Below are 22,728 nucleotides of genomic sequence, written 5' to 3'. Positions count from 1 at the left end.
GGGGAGATTCAGCTCTAGGTCACTCTCACCACCACCACCCCCTTACAGCTGGTACCAGTAAGGGCCTCTTTCTCTTGGTTACCATAACCACTAGCACCCCTCACTTTGGGGGAGGGAGGGAAGCCATTGTTCAACAAGATTCAGTGGTTCATTTTAAATTAACTTCAAGTAAGCTAGAGCGGATATGGTCTGATAAACTCTGCCAGAGAAAGACAAGGAAGACAAGCAGGAGGTCGATCGATCGGCTGACTATATTGACAAGATACTGATTGGTTACATGTTGAAGAAAACATACAATACAAAATACAGAAAAAGTTGGTTCCATCCCCTCCCACTCCCCCCCCTTACCCACCCACCCACCCCCAAATACTCATCATCGTGATTTGGTCAGAACAGGGCTCAGAGCCAGAGGTCAGGGTGACCAGGGGTGGGGGAGGGGGGCAGGTTGTGGGCAATGGGTTGGTGGCTGTCACAATAATGCTGTGGTGATGCTGTGGTTTCTGTCCCAGCTGTGAGTCAGAGGGTGAGTGGGGGCTGCAGCGTGATGACAGCCAGCTGAGGGAAGAGTTGCCTCTCCCTTCCCTCGCTCCTAGGGCCTGCCCCACCACCCAGGACCAAGCCCACTCCGAACATGGTAAGGATATGGATGCTCTTGCTGAGTCTGCTCATCAGCAAGAGGGAAAGAAGGGTAACTGCTCCAACCCCTGCCTCCCCACATACAGAGTGGGGGGTGGGGGAACAGGGCACGTGGCTACTACCAGCGAAGGAAGAGTGGGAGAGCAGTAGAAAGGGCTGGAAGTGGGAAGAGCAGAAGATCATATATATTAAAAAAGTGACTTAAGACTTAAAATTGAATTAGTATTTGTACAGAAAGGTGCGGGTGGAATAATTCACTCCGGCCTATGATCAGAATTCTAGGAGAAATCATGGCAGACCCCTCCCCTGCCCCCCCCACCCCCAAGTGGTAGCCCGAGTCGTTAAGTGCGATTGGTTAGAGTGGATTCCAGTCGGGTGGGCCGGCGGAGGAGGTGGGGGCAGTGGGCAGGCAAGGGGGGCTCAGTTGCTGCAGCACTGGCTCCGGCTGGCTGGGCTGTTCTCCTGGAGGTCCACCCCTCGGTTCCGGCTCGGGGCACCAGCTGCATTCTGGGGCTCATTCTTGGGAAGTTTCTTAGCTGTTTGGAAGAGGAGGGGGAAAATGCATTTGTGGGGGTACCCCAATACTCTTCCAAGTCTACTTGAGTGGAAGTTGGCCTTTTTACCACCCAATGTACAAGGACCCATCGAGGACTTCACTTTTATGTGCCAGGTGCATAATGAGTGTTTCAGGAAACTGAGGGAAAGAGAGGTTAAATAACCTGTCCAGGGGATCCCTGGGTGGCGCAGCGGTTTGGCGCCTGCCTTTGGCCCAGGGCACGATCCTGGAGACCCGGGATCAAATCCCACATCAGGCTCCCTGTGCATGGAGCCTGCTTCTCCCTCTGCCTATGTCTCTGCCTCTCTCTATTTCTCTCTCTGTGACTATCATAAATAAATAAAAATTAAAAAAAAAAAAAACCTGTCCAGGACCAGAGTTAAGTGGTAAAACAAGGATTTGAACCTGGGCATGATGACTCACTACAGAGCCAGATGAGCCTAAGAATCTTAAGAAGTAGGTTACGGGGAAGGTCATGTAGGGTTTTAGGTGGGTGATAAGCTAAAGGGTAAGAAAGAAATGTTGAGACTTTGGCCCAGGCTTTGGAAACTTCTGGGGTGACTTATCTCCATCTGAGAGTCAGATGAAGGGACCCTACAGACCTACTACATACTCTAGACAGCAGACAAGTGATAGGACCTGGTCAGGGAGGGGACGCAAGCAACTCACCTATTGCCATGAAAATTTCATTCACGTTCATTGCAGTCTTTGCGGATGTCTCCATGAACAGCAAACTGTTGTCGTCTGCATAGGCTTGTGCTTCCTGATTTGGATGGAGGTGAGAAAGTGAGTAGGAGGGAAATGATGACAGTTGGCAGGGGCCAGGGCCCAGGATTAAAATCTTCCCTCATCACAGTTCCTTTATACACAACAGAGACAATGCAGGGGTTTTCAGGCCCAGGGCTCTTCTGCTCTGGCTGCCCCCCACCCAGACACCTGCACCATAACCCCAAGGCCTCCACTTCACAGCACCTTTCAACTCACAAACACTGGCACATGTTTCACTCAGGCTTCCCCAGGTCCATTCTGCCTTTCTTGCTCTTCAAAATCACTAAGCTAGGAAATACTTCTAGAGAGTTATCCTACAAATGCACTTGCACATTGGGAAAGAACACAAAAAGTATGTAGATGACTGCAGTGCTACTGCAAACAACCTTGAAGTCCAATCAGTTAGGGCCTGGTAAGAAATGCACACTCTGGTTTATGGGAAAGGGATTTGTACACATATGCATATTTCTAGAAAAAAAACAAGAAACTAATGAACTTGGGGAAAGGGAGATTGTGTTTCTGGGTTAGAGATTCACATCTCATCCTATATACCTTCTTGTACTATGATTACTCGTGCATATATTGAGTGGATAAAAGTAATTCTTTCTCAGTAGGTTTCATTAAAAAAAGTCAGTTAACACAAAAAAATGAGGTTTCAGCAAGCGTTTTATACACATGCCATCAACCAATGAAAAAGAGCAAGGAGAGGGAGACAACTGCTTCAAGGGCTATGCTCAAGTCACAAGAGGATAGCAGATAACAGCTCTCCTGCTGCCTCCAGGCTTGGCCCTTTGCAAAGCCCCTGAGCAGCCTAGGCTGAGCTGCAAGTGGAGCTGGCTTACTCCTCCCTGCCAAGTCCTGCGCATTCCCCTCTGCAACACCTCACCCCACACCCCTCTTCCCCCCCGCACCTGGAATTCCACGGCTCTCTTGCTGGCCAGGTCTGCCTTGTTCCCCGCGAGTGCAATGACGATGTTGGGGCTGGCCTGCCTCTGTAGCTCCTTCACCCAGTTCTTGGCCCGTGCAAACGTATCCTGGGGGGACAAGGCCAGAATGTCAAACAGACAGAGGAGGCATCCTGCCCAGTGCCGCTCACTAGAAAAGCCCAAACTGGCAGAGCCAAGGTGTTTAAGATGTCACGGCCCTGAAGAGTCTGGTGAGACACCCCCAAACAGAGGAAATCTGCCCACACCCATTCCAGGAACAAAGTGTCAAGAAGTAAGGGGAAATCTTTACTGTGTTGGTGATGTCATAGACCACGATGGCAGCCTGGGCCCCCCGATAGTACATGGGGGCCAGGCTGTGATACCGCTCCTGTCCAGCTGTGTCCCAGATCTCAAATTTGACTGTTGTGTCGTCCAAACAGACCGTCTGTGTGAGGAAGGCCGCTGCAAGAGGAAAGGTGATGTTATATGGCAGGAAGGAACTCAAGAAGCTGCCCCCACATATCTCCAGTACTGTATCTGGGCCCTGGCACTTAGAGGCCCTCTGCTGAGATGGGCCCAGAAAAGCCCCCAGCCCAGCAGCCGAAGCAGGCCCAAGCGGGGTCAGTGGAGTTTATATTTTTCTGTCATGTGTCAACGGGGCAAGGGGGCTGCACAGGCTTTACAGACTCGTGCTTGGCAAGGGCAGAAGGGAAATCTGCCTGCACTTGAACCACTTCAGGAGCACCCTCTGAGGAGGAATGCGGCAAGGGGCAGGAGAGGCAGAACCCAGGGGAAAACAGACTCCAAGCACAGAAGGGTGGGCCCACCCATTCCTCCTCTTCTTCCTCTTCCTCCTCCTCCTCCCTCCCCTCACAGAGAACAGTCCAGCTGGAAACTTCCACAGTCCCTCAGTTTGCTCCAGCCCAGGGGTGTTACTGGCCTTCGGTTTCCTGAGGACACTGTCACACACTTAGCTACACTGGGGACGCCTGAAAGTACACGCTGTTCCACTGCCAGGCGGAGGCTGGGTGGCTGGCTTCCCAGCTGCCCCTGCCACCTCTAGGCATGCCAGCTAGCTACCACCTCTAGCTCTGACCTTGACCCATTCCTGATTAGCTACCCTGTGGTTCGACCTTCAGGGAACAGTGACCCTATCTTTGGCCCGAGGAGACAAAGGACCATGTGGTGCTTGTGCATATGGTTTGGGGGAGGAGTCCCCTTTGGGAGGCAGGTGGGAGCCCCCTAGCCCTGGGACCCAACAGAGGATTCCAGAGAGCCCTGTGTGGAAGCCAGCTCTCCCCGTCTGCCCTCCCCCCACCTCCATGAGGGGCCTGGGGACTGCCTCACTTCCCTCTCTCCAGCTCCTGACTTGAGTGCTGAGGAGGCAGCAGAAGACTGCTGACACGACCCATTTAGCTTCCAGCTGCCTGGAAACCTCTTACCAAGAGGGGAGAGAAAGGATGACTCAAGCCCAAGGTTGGCCCTGGCCCCTCAAAGTTTGTCCTGACAACTGAGGCAGGGGACTGAGTTCAGACCCTTACGTGCTAAATGCTGACCACTAGAAAATCAATGACAGGCTCTGACCTCGAGGGTAAAGGTCGACTTCAGAAACGCTGGCCCACTCACCATGCCATTTCCCTATTCTGGAAAGTAGGAGAGGCCAGGGGTAGACACACTGCCTGGCACAGTGAGGACTCTCAGAGATTCAGACCCAGCCTCTCCCTTCCCAGAGGCCAGGTCAATGGAAAAGTCGTAGCCAAAGCCACTTAAGAATCCAGTGGCATAATTAGGAAAGGAAGCCAGTTTTTGACAAGGAGCTAAGTATTAACGGATGACTGCTGGGGCTCTGGCAGGGAGACTAGCTATTGGATTCAGATCCAGGGCCCAAGTGAGGAAGAGGTGCTGCCGCCCCAGGCATGTTTAGCTTCCCTGGGCAGGCGGCTTCCTTCTCCTCAAAATCAAGGCATTTCTTTGGCATTCTTGAGGCCACCCCACTCCCTTGTGCCCACTCACCTCCAATTGTGCTCTCCTGGTACTCATGGAACTGTCCCTTGACGAAGCGAAGGACGAGGCTAGATTTGCCCACTGCAGATTCCCCGAGCAGGACCAGCTTGAATTGACAGATCTTGTTCCCAGCAGCTGGTCCATTGGGTCGCGCTGCACCTCCCCGACCCGCCATGGCCCGTCCTGCTGTAGTGGTACCAGTGAGCGTGCGGCGGGGGCCGGCGCTGTGTGAAGAGGCACTTAGTGAGGAGGGGGGGCCTCCAACTGTAAGAGAGATCACCAGTACTGGTCAGTCCCGACTACTAGATGGCGAAGTCTTCTTAAATCACAGGTTTCTCCCTCTGCCCTCCCTGAGGACCTACCTCCCCTCCTGCCAACTCCTGACCCCCACCCTTGACCCCAGAAGTTAAAAGAGCCCTAGCTAGGATGTACTACACACCCATATGCTCTACAGTCATCTGAGCAGTGAAAAGTGCTCTTCCAACTCTAGGTTCTGGTTCTGAGCAAACATACTTCCCAATCCCAATTATGTCCATGTGCATACACATTAAACACACACAGGGGGGATCCCTGGGTGGCTCAGTGGTTTCGCGCTTGCCTTTGGCCCAGGGCACGATCCTGGAGTCCCGGGATCGAGTCCCATGTTGGGCTCCCGGCAGGGAGCCTGCTTCTCCCTCTGCCTGTGTCTCTGCCTCTCTCTATGTCTATCATAAATAAATAAAAATAAATCTTTAAACACACACACACACACACACACACACACACAAGAACAACGGGCATCTGGCAGCCTGGTGACAGTTAACAGGTTCCTTAGGATACCAAAAAAAAAAATCACCTGGGAAGATGCTACGGTCTAGGTGAACAGTGACCCTGTGGTCCGGTAGCTAAGATCACAAACCCTCCTCTGTGCAAAGCCAGAGCAAGTGGTGAGGCTGACCAGGGCATGGAGAGTCCCGATAGAAAGCTCATCAGACATGGTGCTTGGCCAACCTCGTGGGCACTTGGGGACCAGGGCCTGGCCAGCACGAGTTGTTCCCAAAATAGCTATTTTTTTCAGCCATCTCTAGAAAGACTGACCAACTTTCTCAGTCTGAGGCTGGACTGTACACTGTGATCAAAGCCTCATTTCGATCCTCCATCCTGAACCTCTTCCCCCAGCTCTCTCATTTGTGATGGGCCAGAAGTCTCACGCACATTAAAACACAAAACACACACAAAAGCAAACACACGCCAAAGCCAGAGAGCTCCATTGGCAGGCAGAACGGCTGCCAAATTTCTCTTTTAAAACAGAGACCTCAGTTCCATTCTCTACTGGCAGAGGCGGAGGGTGACGCAGAGAAAGAGCAGGGGAGGTATGGGAGGGCAGAGACAAACAAGGGACATGGAGACCTGCACCCCCAACAGCTGGTGTTCCAGCACCGACAGCTTAGTCACTGTTAGTGATAGCTTTGGAGGCGCAAAGAAGGATGAGGAGCCCTATCTCCAGAAGCCTCTAGAAGACATACATATTAAAAAATACCAAAACGTATACACAATGTTTTACAGACAACCACTGTGAGTAGGTATTTGGTCCTGAGCATCTGTACAGCATCTGAACCTAAGCTGGAAAGAAAAAGTTCTGATTCAACTGCCCTCAGCATAATGGAGTCAACACAGGAGGGGTCTTCAGAACAGATCCTGAGTCTAGCCTTGACCTGCCCCCTGAGCAAGGGGAGTGCATTACCCCACAGTCAGAGGACGGGGGCGTGAATGAAGAGAAGGATAGATCTGTGGGAAGCGATGGGCTATGCTCACGCAAGAAGCTGACAGCAAAGGGCTTGCTTTGTTCAATCTGAAATCCTTTTTCACATCCCCGTCCTCCTGGCAACTCATTTAAAAAGTGAGCTTCAGGAAGAATGATTCACTAGCCAGGAACAACAGTTTCCTTTCTGGACTGCGCCAAAGGAAAAGAGGTTTGAAATGGGAGCCACCTCTTCCCCAAGAATATAGGAAGGCACTATATACAGGAGGGATTTTGATGAGGGACAAATAATGCTAGTTCTACCATATTTTACGGCTTTCTCTTTTCACCCCAGTCACTGATGTTTACAAGACCCTATGGCCCTTTGAAGCAGAGTCTGTGTTTTTGGCTTCTTCTTTTTATTTTCTTTTTAAGATTTATTTATTTATTTGAGAGAGTGAGGGCAAGCAAGCATATGCCCACACACATGGGGGGAGGCGCAGGGGACAGAAAGAAAATTCACAAGCAGACTCCCCACTGAGCGAGAAGCCTAATTCAGGGTTTGATCCCAGGACCCTGAGATCACTACCTGAGCCAAAACCAAGAGCCAGCCCCTTTAACTGACTGAGCCATCCAGGCGCCCCAAGTGCTTCTGGCTTGAGAGCCTTCTTCACAAGGCCTACTTACATACTGGGAATTCAGAGTGCTCACCAAGGAAGTCATTTCCAGAGACAGCCAGCATTTACTGAATGATTGCACAACGATTATCTCCCTTAAGCTTTAAAACAATCTCCCATTTTTTTCAGATAAGTAGCTTGACACTCAGGTGTTACATGTCCTGCTCAAGGCCATCCAACATATAGAAGACAGAGCAGGACGCAGGCTGCCTGTGTGCTCCTTTATCCCCCTGCTCTTCTCCTGCCCATCTCCCTGCCTTGGGAAGAATGCTGGAGACAATGCTCACCCTGTGTTTTGTTTCTGGTGGCTGGTGAATGAGACCCTGCTTTTGTGGCAGCAGCTTTGCTGGCCTGCAAGGTGTGGCTCTAGCTGACAGTCACAGGGATCTTGCAGGCCCTGAGTACTTCCAACAATGGGAGGAGCCTCCCAGGGCCAGGCAGGGCCACAGCAGCAGAGGAAACCACAGTGGAATTACAAGTTGGTTATTACCACAAATCCATGTGACACATCATCTTGGCTGGGCCAGAGTGTGGCTGGGACACTGCAGAAGGAGGTATGAAGGAGTACGGAGAGAAGGTGATGTCCCTGATTCCAACAAAACCAAAGCAAATGGGGCTAAGGGCTACCGGAGTGGGCAGTAACCAGCACCCAAGAATCAAGAAACACAGAGATAACATCTAAGTCTTGTCCCTAACGAATCAGTGGGTTTCCAAACCTTCCCAGACAGAACCTGGTATTTTTAACAAGCCAGAAGGAAAGACAGCTCTTATCCAGTGGTTCCTGATCTTGTCTGCACATTAAAATCACCTGTGCAGCCAGCCCCTAGAGGTTCTGATGAAGATCTGGAGGAGGGCCTGGTATCTGTATTTTTTAAAAACATTTTTTAAAAAGATTATTTTAGAGAGAAAGAGTAAGAGACAGCAAGCAGGGGGAGGGGCAGAGGGAGAGAAGCAGACTCCCCACTGAGTGGGGAGCCTGATGTGGGGCTCAATCCCATGACCCTGAGATCATGGTCCAAGCCAAAATCAACAGTCGGACGCCTAACCGACCAAGCCACCCAGGCACTCCTGTATTTTTTTTTTTAAGAGTGTTGTAGGTGCTTTGCCTGGCACACACTGGCTGGTGACATGTTCTGCCTGGATGTTGGTCCTGCCTTCCAGAGATACCTGAGCAGACACACGTGGCACTTTTTATGGCCTGCATTACCTTGTGGTTTTCCTAGTCCCACCTGGGGATCACATGAACAAAGATGTTGAACCTGATTTTGCCCCAAAGGGCACATGAAGACAAGAGGGTGCTTTAAGATAGGCGAAGGCCACATGCAGAGCCCCAGGAAGCTTTCTGCCCTCCCCTCCCAAGATTGGGAAACTGAGGATGCACTCCAGCAGGTGGCAAAGGTGAATTCATGCACTGAGCTGGTCTGCCAGCTGGGGAAGGGAATCCTCTGGAACAGCGGAAAGAATTATCCATGGGTATAGTCAGGTGATAGAATTGTAACCAAAAGTACCACAGCAAAAGTCTTCTTTCAGACAAAAACCAAATTCTCTTTAAGAACCAAAGTTGTAGTCAGAGTTTCTTATAAGATGGATGGGCCAAAGATTTTATTTTTTTAAATCAGCTTCTCTAACACCAGGAAAAACACACAAGTAGGATGGATTTCCTCCTGGATATTTTCATGAAGCTGCTAAAACAGGCAGAACTTTAGACTCATGACAAGACTCTCTTTGACATGACCTGCTCCCCTCATTCTCCAAACCTCGACCTTAGTTTGTTCAGAGGCCATGGAGGACAAGCACTCTCCCCAGTCTCATTATCTTCACAGGAAATGGGAGAGATTGTCAAGGACTGGGGGCGGGGGCGCCTTACACTTTCCCCAACAATGCTCATGAAAGGGCAAAGGGACCCAAGCTCCGAAACATATACGCCCTGGGCATACGCCTTGGGGCCGAGGGCAAGAGAGAGAGAGAAACAGTAAAACACTGCTCTTCCTTACTTTGGTTTTTCTCTGCTCTGGACATTATGGGTAAGTGGGTACCAAACTTTTTTTTTTTTTTTTAAATCAGAATCACCCAGGGCATTTAGAAAAATAACCCTGGCCAACTGAATTAAAATCTCTAAAAGTGGAGTCCAAAAAATGTTAAGTTCCCCACCCCCTCCCCGTGATTCTAGGCAGCAGATTCAAATATAAGAGCTACAACTGATGAAGGAATGCAAGAGACAGTAAGGCACCCACAGATTAGCCCCATGGACAATATAGGTGGATCAGATTTGGAGTGGGGGCTGATTCCTGGCTTCACTCAACAACTGAAGACTTCAAGACACCAGAAGCTGCTGGACTTTTGTTCCTCACCCTAACCCCCCTAGAAATGTCTCTTCTCTAACCATGAAGTCACCCACTTCATACTTTTTGTCCTTCCTGGTAAAAGGGTGAGCAATTCCAGCTGATGGGTGTCTCTCGTGCTTCCTGTTTGCTTCAGAGACTTCCTCTAGCTGACAGTCCTGGCACAGTCTGGATAGTGAGCTGATTAGGGAAACCAATCAGATTCTGTTGACCAGAGAGAGAAGGGCTCACTCAAAGTTAGCCCTTGGAGGGGAGGAGGAACCAAGTGACCCCATCCCACCTAGGGCCCCCTCAAGGTGCTTTTGGCCAGTGACTCTTCACCTATACTCTACTCTAGATGAAGCATTCCTGAATATTTAACACCACAAGAGCTGGGCAGGAAAAGATGAGAGCAGAAGCGATTTGTTAGCTTAAAGAGAATCAAACAGTGGGGCACAGCAGGAGAGGTAATTAGGTTCAAAGGTGAAGATGGAAGACATTAAAAAGCTCGCATCAGCTGGGAAGATGATTTACCCATAGGCTCAATAATACAACTTTTCCCAAAGGGAAAATCACCACCACCAGCGTACAGGCCCAGAGGGCAGACTCACAGCAGCACTAGCCAGGCCTCTGGCTGGTTGTACACCCAGAGGGAAGAAAAATCTGAAGCAACACAAGCCATGACCCACATGAGATACCCACTCACCCTTCCCCAGCATGACTGGCAGGTTAGGACTTGGGAGACTGAACTGAGTTTTGAGAAAAGCCTGGCTCCACCATTTATTAGCTGAGTGACCTTGGCCAAGTCAGACAAGCGACTGCTGTCAGCTTCAGTTTCTTATCTATAAAACGGCATTGTTTAATACTGATCGCATGGGGTTGTTGTAAAGGTTAAATAAAACAATACATAGTGTGTACAACACAATACGAGGCTGAAGGTAAGGCTCCGACAAATGACAGGTTTATTATACCACTGAAGGCCTAACTAATTTTGACTCACTGGTTATCAAAGCACAAAGTCCTTGAAGACCTAATCCTCTTCTTTCCAAATACAGAGGAGATGAAGGTGAGGTGAGTGGCCTGCCCAGAGTCACAGCCAGGTGGTGGCAGAGCCCAAGCCCAGGACTCACAATTCTAGCAGAGCTCCTCCATCACTGATAAAAAACCCAAGAATATTGACAGTGTTATTACAGCCAATAAAAATAAGAGGGGCTGCCACCTTCTATGTAGGGTTGCAGAGCATACGGCTTGTGGAAAAATCCTATCACCCTGATGTGGGAGGTAGACACATATATATACACAAATGTAGAAATCCATCAAGCAGTCCAAAATGAGATGTGTAGGTCTTACAACATATGAGTTGCATGTCAATAAAGAGGTAAGGAATGTTCCTGGTATAGAATTTTACATACAACACTGAGAAATTAAAGCTTACAAACAACATGAAACCAATCCAACTCTCCTATATATGATACCTTCTGTCTCCTCTGTAATATAACAGTTTAACAGTATAATTCAGGACAATAGAGATAATCAAAAAGATGATGCCTGAATTAGAAGAGGGCCAAGAGAGAGGCCCCCAGCTGGCTCAGTCAAAGGCCTTCGGACTGGACTCCTGACCTCAAGGTCATGAGTTTGAGCCCCACGTTGGGTGCGTTTACATAAATAAGTAAAAAAATAAATAGGGCCGAGACAGAACAAAGGTACCCATCTAATAGGCTCAAGCAAATAGGATTCAATACAAATAGAACTGCCACACACTTACTAAAAATATATTTGTACTTAACTGTGGGCTGAAGAATGTTAAAGTTGTTTCAAGCTTTATAACAGAAAGAGGTGACATTTATGTCTTTTTAGTGAGGAGAAAGGTTACAACAGTGGTGCTCTGCACTCTCCAACCTGTCCAGAGAGTCTGTGCCGAGGACAAAGGGCTTAGGGGTACAGACTGGGGGATGGAATCAAAGAGAGGGGCGTCTTCTTGTGTAACCAGGACTGTGGGACTGCAACACAGAGGACCTGTGTCCCACCTGGAGTATAACAGAGGAATCTTGGCCCTAGAAGCCAGAAGCTTAAAAGCCTGGCTGAGATCTGGGGAGAATGCTGATGGGGTATGTGAGGCCCCTCATCCCACTGATAAGTAGGGGCTTTGGGATTAGGAGAGCTGGCAGCAGGAATGGAAGGAGATGCTGTGTTTCCACAGGAAGAGGACTCCCTTTCTGGGGAAGAGGGAGGTAAATCAGCCCAGAGGGGGGCTCTGAGTTAGCTGGCTCCCCTCCCACTGCAACAGACCCCTGAATCTGCCCTGGCCCATCCAACTCCCTTTCGTCTTACTCCCCTTTCAATGAGAACACTCCTCTGGGGCTGACTGCCTGGGCTTCCCCACTACAGCAGGGGCCCTGGGAGGCCCTGGCAGCTGACACCACCAAAGCACCCACACTCCCAGAAGGGGGCTCACACTCACAGTGTGCAGGGGCTCCAGGACACTTAAACCCTAAACGCACATGACCAGGCAGAAGCTGGGGCTCTAGAGCCCTTTCCCCTGGGCAGAAAGAGGCCAAGCCGACCTAGGAAGAAGAGACCTCTGAGGGCCAGACTCTCAGCCTCCAGGAGCCCTGCCCCAGCAAGCACACCCCGAGAGTCTTCCCTGAGCTTCACTGCCTTCTCGGCTCTCCACAACAGACGGCCCCCGAGAGGCTGACAGAAGCCAACTCAGCGCTAACTTTCAGGCGGAGGATGGAAACCTCCAGTCCTTGCGCCCACGGGGAGGAAGACTGCTGGTGAGAAGGGGGGTACATCACGTATCTGCTGACACAGCTTGGTCAGTGTGGGCTGCCCGTACTATCCACTGAAGAGCCCCGGGAGTCACGGGCAGCAGGTTCGCGAGGAAGGCCAGACAGATGGGACCGCCTGCCCGCGGCTGCAGCCAGACAAGGCTCGTTATGCCTCCTGATTCTAAAGAGGTACCGGGGGCCCTAGGCACTCAGAGTGACGTTCCTAAGGGACTACTCTCCCTCAGAGGGCCCAGTCTCTGACTCAGCACACCCCAGTCAGCAAGGCTGCTGCAGATTCCCTGGCCCCAACCAGGGCAGCTCTGTAAGAAGCCTCAAGTAAGAGCTCGGTGAGAAGGATGTGAAGTCTAGAACCTTCTGCAACACAAATCCACATACAACTAACTACACGGCATGGTGGGGATAAGACTGAGGTGGAGTGATGGCTCACACCCCACCACCCAGCTCTTCACCTGTCCCTGCCAGAGAGCCAGCTGAGGCCCAGATTCCGTCCTAGCACCGCCCACACCTGCTGTGGCCCCAGGATGGAGCACAGGTAACATGAAAGCTGGTGAGGACAGACATGGGGTCCCTGCTGACCCTCAAGCCTCACAACTACCCTGTGTTGGTTCCGGTTCCTGTAGTTACTATACTATTAACTTAGGACAGTTCTAACTGGCATCTCAGCAATGCAGGGCCCATCTTCCCCTCTGGCTCTGCAGGGGCCAAGAGCACTAGCGGGGACAGCTGTCACTTCGGCTGCTGCCCAGTCCCAGAAAGATGCCAAGAACCTCTGCTGAATGTCAGGGTCATCAGCAACACCTGTTCATCCAGCTACTCACACCAACAAGTGCAACTGACACCCCTCACTAACCCTTCCTGTCTTTAAAACAAAACAAAACAACACACACACACACAAAAAAAAAAAAAAAAAAAAAAAAAACAAAGAAAGCCAATTTAATTCACTACCCTTAGCTCCTAAACAGAGAGAAGAGGGCAGAGGTTGTGTTTGAGAGGTAAACAGGGAAAAGAGAATCAGGTATCAGACACCAGCAAACCGAATTCCTCTTGCTCAGACACCACATACACCGTGGTCAGAGGCTGCCCAATGAACAAGAAACAAGGTCAAAGTTCCCCCTATGAGATCTGAGGGACCAGGGCTGCTCTCAGGAGCCTGGAGACCAAAGCACAATGTGTAAGACTCAGCAGAGGGCCTAGCTCCAAGGGAGCACTCAGTAAATGCTGCTGCAGCAGGGAAGCCCCTGCCCCTGGAAGTCCCTACAAAGACGTCACTCCTCAATCAGTATATGTTCCTCCACTATTCATACATTCCTTCTGCTTATGGTCTCCCTGGGCCCCATTCTTCAATGCTCCTCATCTGGAGAGAAAGCTTAACAGGACAACTGCTATAGCCTGAATGTCTGTGTCCCTCCCCACACTCAATTCGTATGCTGAAATCCTAATCCCAACGTGATGGTATCTGAAGGTGGGGGTCTTTGGGGAGGTGATCAGGCCACGAGGGCAGCGGCGGCAGCGCACTCATGACTGGGATTAGGGCCCTTTTAAAAGAGGCTCCCTGGGTGGTGCAGTGTTTTGGCGCCTGCCTTTGGCCCAGGGCGCGATCCTGGAGATCTGGGATCGAATCCCACGTCGGGCTCCCAGTGCATGGAGCCTGCTTGTGTCTCTGCCTCTCTCTCTCTCTCATTGTGTGCCTATCATAAATAAATAAAAAAAAATAAAAAAAAAAAAGAGGCTCCAGAGAGCTCCCTTTCCCCTCCTGCCATGTGAGGACCCAATAAGAAGTCAGCCTGGAAGAGGGCTTTCACTAGAACCTGACCATGCTGGCTGCCCCTGTGATCTTGAACTTCCAGCCTCAAGAACTGTAAGAAATAAATCTCCCATTTATAGGCCATCCAGCCTATGGCATTTTGGTATGGCAGCTAGAATAGACTAAGACAACGACTTTCAACAATGTCCTAGAAAAAGGACCAGCTCACCCTTGATGTCCTGTGTCCAGTCAATAACCATAACCCTGTGTTCTCTGGAGACTGGCTTCCAAAGCCACAAGAATGGAGGGAAGACCACCACTATCCAGAAGAATCAGCAGAGTTGAACCCTCAACCAGGTAAACCATAACCCCTTAAAAAAAAGAAAAAGCCCCACAGGAGAAAGCATCTGAAGGCCCAAAAGCCCTTCCTTCCATTTCAAAGCCTCTTTCAGGAAAAGAGAAGAAGTAGTTCAGTTGTGGAGAGGGGGAGGGGACAGGACCAGGACAGCTGACAAAGAAACCAGAGTTCCTTTTAAAGAAACAGGCTGGAAATGCTAGAGGTTTGGAAATTGGCATCATTAATCACCACAACCTCTGAGCAGCTCAGAGAGCAATGTGATGACTAGGAGAGCAGCCAGGGTGACGAAGGCCACCCACACCCTCCCCCACACCTGGGATGCTCTGACAGAGCCACCTGAAGGGGACACACATGCAGCTATGAATAGAAGACTAGAGGCTTGTAAACCAACTCCAGTTAAGATCCCAAGTTAGTGTTTCCAGAAGGGTTCAAGTTACAAGTCTTCATAGGGCTGACAGTACAACAGAAGGATTTAAACTATTCAATGATTCAGGATCACAGCTCCAAGTGACAGCCTGCCCTGGGCCTGCCTAGAGCCACAAACCCTCCTGTAGGGGAGATCTGTTTTTGAATAGCAGTAAAAGAACACTGGCCTGGAACACATGGACTCTCTTATGAGACCCAGAGTCCTGGAAGGTTTGGCTGGAAAACTTAGCAGCTGAAGTAGGGGAATGATTATGTATCCCATCCCCAATTGGATAGTCAACTCCAGAGTAAACATCACATCTGACCATTTGTGGATCAGGCCAAGAATCAGGCAGGGTTATGAGAAGTATGAATGGGTGAGTCGAGAAGCAATGCCCCTGCTACTGGAGATCACCTGCCAGCCCCCCCACCCCACACACACACACACATTTCCTAGGGGTATCTCCACCTTGTCTAACTCTGGTGTCTTTGGCAACTAACCAGCAGGAGGAGGCACAACCAGAACCCATCCACACAGCTCCGTATCAATATACTTAGGGAAAATGGTTGCTAAGAAAGCAGTGGTCTTGGAGAGACAACCAGTTCTAGGACCAGGGCAGGAGATAGGCAAGGTGGACCTGGAGCACCTGCAGTGCCAATAAGTTAGGAAATGTTCGCAAAAATGAAATAGAGGTGGGCCAACAGGAGCCAACTGAGCTCCCAGTGAGCAGACCTGGAACAATCTGAACAATAAAACAAAGTAGTACTAGATGATAAACTCAAGCAGAAAAGAAATTATTCATAAGCTCCTGCTGTCATAAATAAATGAAGAAAAAGGAAATGAGGGACAACATAGATCTCTCCTGTTCAAGAATTCCAAATAATTCATGTAGACATGCTCCCCTCAGTGGGATGCTGACTCCCCCACTCCTCAAAAGTGTGCTGCACTGAATTGAATGACTTCCTTCCAAAGAGGAGGCATGGAAAGGGGAGGGGAGAGGAACTTCATAGGGGAGAAACCTGATCAACAATGTCATCTCAGCCAGGTGACTGAGACTGACATCAACAGGGTAAGTCACGTGAACTGTATGTGCCCTTGATATGTAATGAGAGTGGCACTTCACACAGGTGAAGTGCCTTCCCAAAACTCATAACCCCAGTGTCACTGTGAAAAAACATGAGATAAATCCCGACTGAAAAACACACCAAAAAATACCCAACCAGTATTCCCAAAATGGTCAAGCTCATCAAAAACAAAGAAAGTCTGGGGCACCTGGGTGGCTCCGCGGTTGAGTGCCTGACTTTGGCTCAGGGCGTGATCACAGAGACCCATGTGGGGCTCCCTGTGGGAAGCCTGCTTCTCCCTCTGCCTATGTCTCTGCCTCTCTCTGTGTCCCTCATGAATAAAATCTTTAAAAGAAAAATTTAAAAATTAAAATTAAAAAACAACAACAATAAAAATAAAGTCTAAGAAACCGTCTTAGCCAAGAAGAGCCTTAGGACCTATGACAACTAAATGCCATGTGGTATCTGGATGGGATCTTGGAACAGAAAAAGGTAAGGAAATCTGAATAAGGTATGGACTTTTAATGAATAATTATGTATCCAAATTGGTGCGTTCATGTTGACAAATGTACAATAATGGTGGACAGTGGGCAGGCAAGAAAACTGTACTAGCTTTGCCCTTGTTCTAAAACTATTCTGAAATAAAAGTTTATTTAAAAAAAAAAAAAGGCAGTGGTTTATCTTGTGACAAAATGAGATCCAACGACTCCAGTGACCATAAACTCATGTTCCCAAGACAAGTTAACTCTACATGGAGCTGTGCGGAGGGGCGTGTGGCGAAGAAAGGTGGCAGGAGCCATACCAATAGTTCTGAGGAGTTACATTCCACATGGCACGGGGCCTGGGAGTTTAAAGGCCATGCCAGTAGGTTACACGGGCAAGGCTGCTCTCGCCACTACTGGTCCACACAGCTACTGGAGCCACTTTCTTAAGACTTCCTTCTTTTGGGGATGCTTGGATGGCTCAGCGGTTGAGTGTCTGCCTTGGGCTGAGGTCCTGATCCTGGAATCTGGGATCGAGTCCTACATTGGGCTCCTAGCGGGGAGCCTGCTTCTCCTTCTGCCTGTGTCTCTGCCTCTGTGTGTGTGTGTCTTCAGTGAATAAATAAATATTAAAAAAAGAAAAGACTTCCTTCTTTTAAGAAAGAGCCTATGCAGATGTGCAAAGCAGCACTCCTGGATCAGAGTTAAAGTCACTCCCAATGATCCTCCCTAAGTCCTGGCCTGGCATCAGTGCTGCCTGACCACGAGAAGCCACAGAATCCCAGCTACCAGATACACCTGCTGTAGAACGTGGCCAAAAGAACTGTGGATGGCCAAAACCATGCCCACCTTTCCCTACGAAACCCCCCCCCCTTTTAATTTTTATTTATTTATGATAGTCACACAGAAAGAGAGAGAGAGAGGCAGAGACATAGGCAGAGGGAGAAGCAGGCTCCATGCACTGGGAGCCCGACGTGGGATTTGATCCCGGGTCTCCAGGATCGCGCCTTGGGCCAAAGGCAGGCGCTAAACCACTGTGCCACCCAGGGATCCCCGAAACGCTTTTTTTAAAAAAAAGATTTTATTTCAGAGACAGCATGCGCACAAGTATGGGGGCGGGGCAAAGGGAGAGGGAGAAACAGACTCCCCACTAAGCAGGGAGCTCGTTCTCCATGGGGCTCAATCCCAAATCCCAACCCAAGCTAAAGGCAGACTCTTAACCAACTGGGCCACCCAGGTGCCCTCCCTACAAAACTCTTCACTGGAAAGACTGGAGATTGGGAGATCGCTACCCTCTGAAAATTTAGTTTGTGACCTGTCCCCACCTCTGTGTCATCTGCACTGTAACATTCATCCCATTCACTTGCTTAGTCTCCTGTTTATGAGCAACTTGCTGGAGGATGGGCTAATGATATGGCCTGGGCTTTGGGATCAGATGGATGTGACTCTCGGGTTCACCAGATCTACACTGAGCTCAGAAAATTTGTGTTCAAAGATGTGGACAGCCCTATGCTTCAAGGCCACCTATGAATGTCTGCCCTTTCCTTTAACAACCAGTCCTCCCTTCCATGCTGGAGACCATGCATGGACCAAACAGGACATGATCTACACCCCTACAGGACTCATGCACTAGACAAGGGGTGTGGAGAGGCAACTGCAGGGAGGAGAGAAGCCCTTGGCCAACTTGGGGGGAAGGGAAGGCTTCACAGAAGAAGTGATGTTCCAACTGCACTTTGACAGCAAAATCTGGAGATGCAGCTTCTAGACAGGTGAAACCCCAGGCTGGTGAAGGGGAGAAGAGCCCTCCAGGTGAAGGGAAGAACACAGAGCTCAGATGTGGGACAAGAGGCTCTGTGCTGCATGGGGATTTGAGCACAGACTGGATTCTGACCCTGACTGCCAGAGTTCCCCCACGAGTTCCCCCATTGTAACAGGGGGATTAAACACAGTACCGGGTTTAAACACAGTCTCCTGGGGTTGTCCTGAGGCTTAGGGAATCAGTACATGTGAAGGGCTGAGGAGACTATCTGGCACACAGGTACTTGTAAGCAAAGCTCAAAAAGTTGCACTTTTTACTTGTATTATTGTTCGTATATACAGGAGACAGGGATCTTTAATTTGAAAACTACTCTCTCAAAATACCAAGCTATTCACAGAGAACTTAAGAAATATTCCAATTCAAAAAAAAAAAAAAAAACAAACAGAAACAAAAACAAAAAACAAGTATTTCAATTCTCCTCTGCCATGGCTCCCAAAAGCACCTGACCTTGGTGCCATCCCAGTTTATAAATCCTACCTGAAGCACTGCCTTTCAAATAGCCCCAACAAAAGTCCCCCTGACTAAAGTCAGGGTGGGGGAATGCAAAACACAAAGCAGCCTGCCACAACCAAAATATTGTCTTTGAGTTTCTTGTCTTAGCTTAGATTCTGCAAACTTTGCATTCTAATCTGTAATAGATCCAGAACCATTTTAATACAAAAATGTTTAAAATGAAGACGGAAGTGCCTAGGAGACTCAAAGGCCTCTCTTAGTCTGTGGCTCTGAGTATCCACCACACATGACCCCAGCAGGGTCCGAGAACCCCAGTGGGAGAAGCAGTCAAGGTCTTAGCATTCTCTTCTGTAAAATGGGAATACAACCCACAGCAACTCTGATCGATATCTATGAGCTGAGACAACATGTGAAATCATCAAGCAAAGCGCACCAAGTGTCACAGCAACACCTGGTACAAATGCTGAATCAGAATCCTAGGGATGAATTATAATGCACCTTCACAACCCCACCAATCCACAAAATTACTATTTGTGTCTATCTAGCCCATGCTAGGGCCTGGACTAGCTCCTTTACCCTCTGTTTCCAATTCTGCAAAATACTTTCTTTCCCCATTTTACTGGAAGAAACAGAGGCTCAACAAGGTCAAGTAACAAGTCCAAGGCCCTGCAACTGCTAAGTGGGAGAGTCCAGATGACAACTGGGCTCTGGCTGACTCTAAACCATACCACCTGTTTACTGGGCAAGGTCAGAGCAAGAAAGCTCTCTCTAAAAAGTACCTGTGTTGTGGGGTTTAATTTAAATGTATGACCTCGCTGTTTCCATGTAAATTCTAGTGAAAGGAGCTCCTGGTGGAGAGCCACAGTCTTCCCACCTGCAAGCAGCAGGCAGCCCCAAGGGGGAATGAAGAGGGTGAAGCAGAAGCCGCCTCTGCTGGCTCCCATTACCCATAACCCTGCCCAGAGAGACCCCTGAGTCCAGTCACTTTTACTTTCATTTTCTACCCATCATGGCTTTCAGGTTCCCAGAAATTAATGGTACAGATGTCAGCCAATTGTCAGGCCCTGAAGAGTACTGAGCTGGGACTCCTAACTGCCATGGTCCCCAGAGGCAGAGGAGATGGGGATCCAGGATGATGGCAGGACAGAGTGGGGGTGGGGAAGTAAATGGAAGCAGAGGGGCATCAAGGATGAGGGATGCTTAAGGGTCTCTGCACTGGGGCCTCTGCTTGCTCACTTTGCATGCTCATTCCTTAAACAGACCCAAGAAGGGACCACTCTTAGGGAAGATGAGGCACATCAAATCCCAAATCCCAAACCTCAACTCCACCACTTTCTAACTGGATGATCTAAGGCTAGCTACTTAAATTCCTTCAGCCTCATCTCTAAAACGGAGATACAAATCCCACTATCTCCCAGGACTCTTGTGAGGAACAGGTGTGAAAATATAATATTGTTTCCTGTGAGAAACATGTGTGAAAAAACTGCAACTTTGGCTGCCCAGGTGGGTCAGTCAGGTTCAGCCTCTGCCTTGGCTCAGGTCGTGATCCCGGGGTCCTGGCATAGAGTCCCACACCAGGCTCTCTGCTCTGAGGGGAGCCTGCTTCTCCCTGTCTCTGCCTCCCCCACCCTGCCCCGCCTCTCATGAATAAATACAATCTTTAAAAGAAAAAAACTGCAACTTTAAAGTGATTTCTAAAAATCAGTTGTTACCACCTCTCTGTTGTATGAAGGCAGGAAAAGGCCAACTAGTTGGAAGAGGCAAGAGAGGAGAGGCTTCTGTCTCACACAGAGCCCTCCCTCTTTCTGCCAAGTAACATCAGAGCTCTGCTTGGACTCTACAATCTCTGGATGCCAGAAGTGGCAGCCTAACTACCTAACTACCGGGGCAATGATGCCTTCCACGTCTCTCTGAAAACAAGAGCTTCTCCTTCAAAAAACCTGTTTTAGAATCCTAGCTGGGAGAGCATGTCCAGACAAAGACGGTCCCCTCAGAAGGCTGGCAGCCTCATCCTGGGACTCCCAAAGAGTTCCAGAAACCACAGCCCACTACCGAGGAGGTAAGTCTGGTCAGAGACCAGTGGCCAGTGAGCAGAGAGGCTTCTCTGGTCTGTCCCTCAGAGGCACAGGCTGACCAGATTAGAGAAACTAAGCTGGCCGCAGAAGTCTCCAACGACTTTCCAAAGAAGACCACACAGATAGAGAGCTTGTGATCCAACCACTGATCCTAATAAGGTAGGCTTTCTTGTTGTCCAATAAAAAATGAAATGAGTACAACCCAGGTCTAGCTCAAAAGTTTGTAGGAGTTGGACCCTGGTGACTGTCCACAAGAAGTCAAAAAGATCCCAAGACAAAAAATGTTTAGCACCTGTAAGGACAGTAAAGATGGCCCGAAACACTGAAGAGCTACTGAAATTCCCAAAGGCTGCATGGCCTCTCCTCCCTCCCTTGGCTGTAGATAGCAAGGGTCAGTCATGGCCTCAAAGAGTCAGGCTACTCTCATTAAGGTATAGTCTCTGGCCTGTACTTTGGCCACATAACAAAACCTGCGAACCTGGTCTGAGACAACAGCCATTTCACACACCTAAGTCCCAAGCAACAGACAAGGATCAGATGTCAGCACAGGCTGCCTCTTGGAAAGGCTGGAGGGGGGGCAGGGGGCGCGGGCGGGGCGGATGTCAGCACTTTCCAGCATACATGAGAATTCCTTGGGCTACAAAAATTAACACATTAAGAACCCAGAGGTGCCACTGTGGTCTCAATTCACTTCTCTGTAATCTATAATCTGTTCAAGCCTCCCGGAAGGGACTGGAGAGAGGCCCTGGGACTAGAAGTGGCAGAGACCTGTTGATCAAGGAGAGGGGTATGTGTGTCTGAGAGTGGGAATGAGATAGGCCAGGACCCTTCACTTCCACAGTCCTTATTTCTGGTCTTTCCCCTATTCCCTAAAGACCAGCAGACAGCAGTCCCAGGAGGAGCAGTCCCTCTGAAGCAGCTTGGAAACCACTCACGTGCTCTGGGAGGACAGGGCTGAGCCTGGAGCAAGGGGGAGGGGGAGAGGAGGGGAGAGAGAAGATAATGAATGGGCAGATCCACCATGATCTGTGATCTGTAGCTAGGATTAAGCAAACCTCAGCTAAATTTTTCAGAGGCAGGAAGAGAGATAGATACACTCAGAGAGCACAACTAGAGAACAACATAACCAGAGGACAGAGTTGGGGTGGAGGGGGCAAGATAAGGAGGCAACAGCTCATTCCTAAAAAGTGGCCTAGACTTTAAATCCTGCTGGGATCCTGGCTGGCTCCCTGGGCTTGAGGAAAGAGAGGAAGTGAGGAGTTGTGGGAGTCTGTGTGTGTGGAAGGCTCTCACCCAGGACCCCTCCGCCCCCACCCCGCCCCAGGAAATCGAGATAAAATTTCTCTAGGGCTGGAGGAGACAACTGTTTTTGTGGGACGGTTGGGGGGGGGGGTGCGAGGAAAACGGCGACAGACAGCACTCCTCGCCGCCTCTATAGAGAAGGAAGACCGACTCCTTCACACCTAGCAAAGATTCCTCCAGTTCTGGGAGCAGAGAGAGCAGAATCTGTGGTCTCTGCCTCCCACAACTGGACTGGACAGGCCAGAGGAGAACCCTGGCGGCTTCCCAAGGCTCATAAAGGGCAGGTAAGGGAATGAAAGGAGGGCCCCCCCTTTGGCCCGACGCCTGGGGAGCCCCTGAAGAGGGGGCTACGGGTCGGGGGAGGGGTCAGTATCCCCCTAAGCCGGGGTTGGGCGGGAGGAAGTGTTGCCCCGAACGGCCTCAACGCGAGCGAGACACTAGGCCCCGGGACAGGCACACTCACGGCGTCTCCGGGGCGGCGGCGTTACTTGGGGCCGGGGCTCGGACAGGCTCCGCTCCTCTCCCCCCGGCGGTGTCCCAGGCTCCGGCCTCCACTTCCGCCTTTCAGCCGCTCCGGATCCGGATCTCCACCTCAGACCCGCCCCTCAATACCAGATGACTGACA

At 50.0% G+C, this 22,728-nt stretch overlaps 1 protein-coding gene and 1 long non-coding RNA gene across 6 annotated transcripts; one reads left to right on the top strand and one right to left on the bottom strand.

Moving 5' to 3' along the window:
- Positions 1–233: 233 nt before the first annotated feature.
- On the bottom strand, positions 234–22,726 carry RAB5C (RAB5C, member RAS oncogene family). 5 transcript variants are annotated; one of them, XM_025440900.3, is made up of 7 exons: positions 22,567–22,681; positions 21,737–21,761; positions 4,900–5,154; positions 3,197–3,348; positions 2,872–2,994; positions 1,862–1,955; positions 234–1,172 (listed from the first exon to the last, which is right to left on the bottom strand). In XM_025440900.3, the coding sequence occupies exons 3-7, from the start codon at positions 5,063–5,065 to the stop codon at positions 1,057–1,059; spliced, it is 651 nt and encodes a 216-aa protein (XP_025296685.1). In that variant the 5' UTR covers positions 5,066–5,154; positions 21,737–21,761; positions 22,567–22,681; the 3' UTR covers positions 234–1,056. The 5 variants fall into 5 exon arrangements, with proteins under 5 accessions (XP_025296685.1, XP_048970658.1, XP_025296684.1 ...); XM_049114701.1 differs by having other exon boundaries at positions 4,900–5,114; positions 22,567–22,678; XM_025440899.3 differs by lacking the exon at positions 21,737–21,761 and having other exon boundaries at positions 22,567–22,726.
- LOC125755823 (uncharacterized) lies at positions 1,897–16,678 on the top strand. The gene is made up of 2 exons (XR_007413192.1): positions 1,897–1,978; positions 9,458–16,678. It is a non-coding gene; the product is annotated as an uncharacterized LOC125755823 (long non-coding RNA).
- Positions 22,727–22,728: the final 2 nt, after the last annotated feature.

Source organism: Canis lupus, chromosome 9 (assembly GCF_003254725.2).
Source record: "Canis lupus dingo isolate Sandy chromosome 9, ASM325472v2, whole genome shotgun sequence".
Classification (NCBI taxonomy): domain Eukaryota; kingdom Metazoa; phylum Chordata; class Mammalia; order Carnivora; family Canidae; genus Canis; species Canis lupus.
Note: the sequence above shows the minus strand (reverse complement) of the source record. Positions and strands in the feature narration are given on the sequence as shown.

Coding starts and splice junctions, on each gene's coding strand:
- RAB5C (XM_025440899.3), bottom strand. CDS start 5,065: ATGGCGGGTCGGGGAGGTGCAGCGCGACCCAATGGACCAGCTGCTGGG. Junction 2,995..3,196: donor TCTATGACATCACCAACACA/GTAAAGATTTCC, acceptor TTGTCCCCCCAG/GATACGTTTGCACGGGCCAA. Junction 1,173..1,861: donor TGAAATTTTCATGGCAATAG/GTGAGTTGCTTG, acceptor TCTTCCAAACAG/CTAAGAAACTTCCCAAGAAT.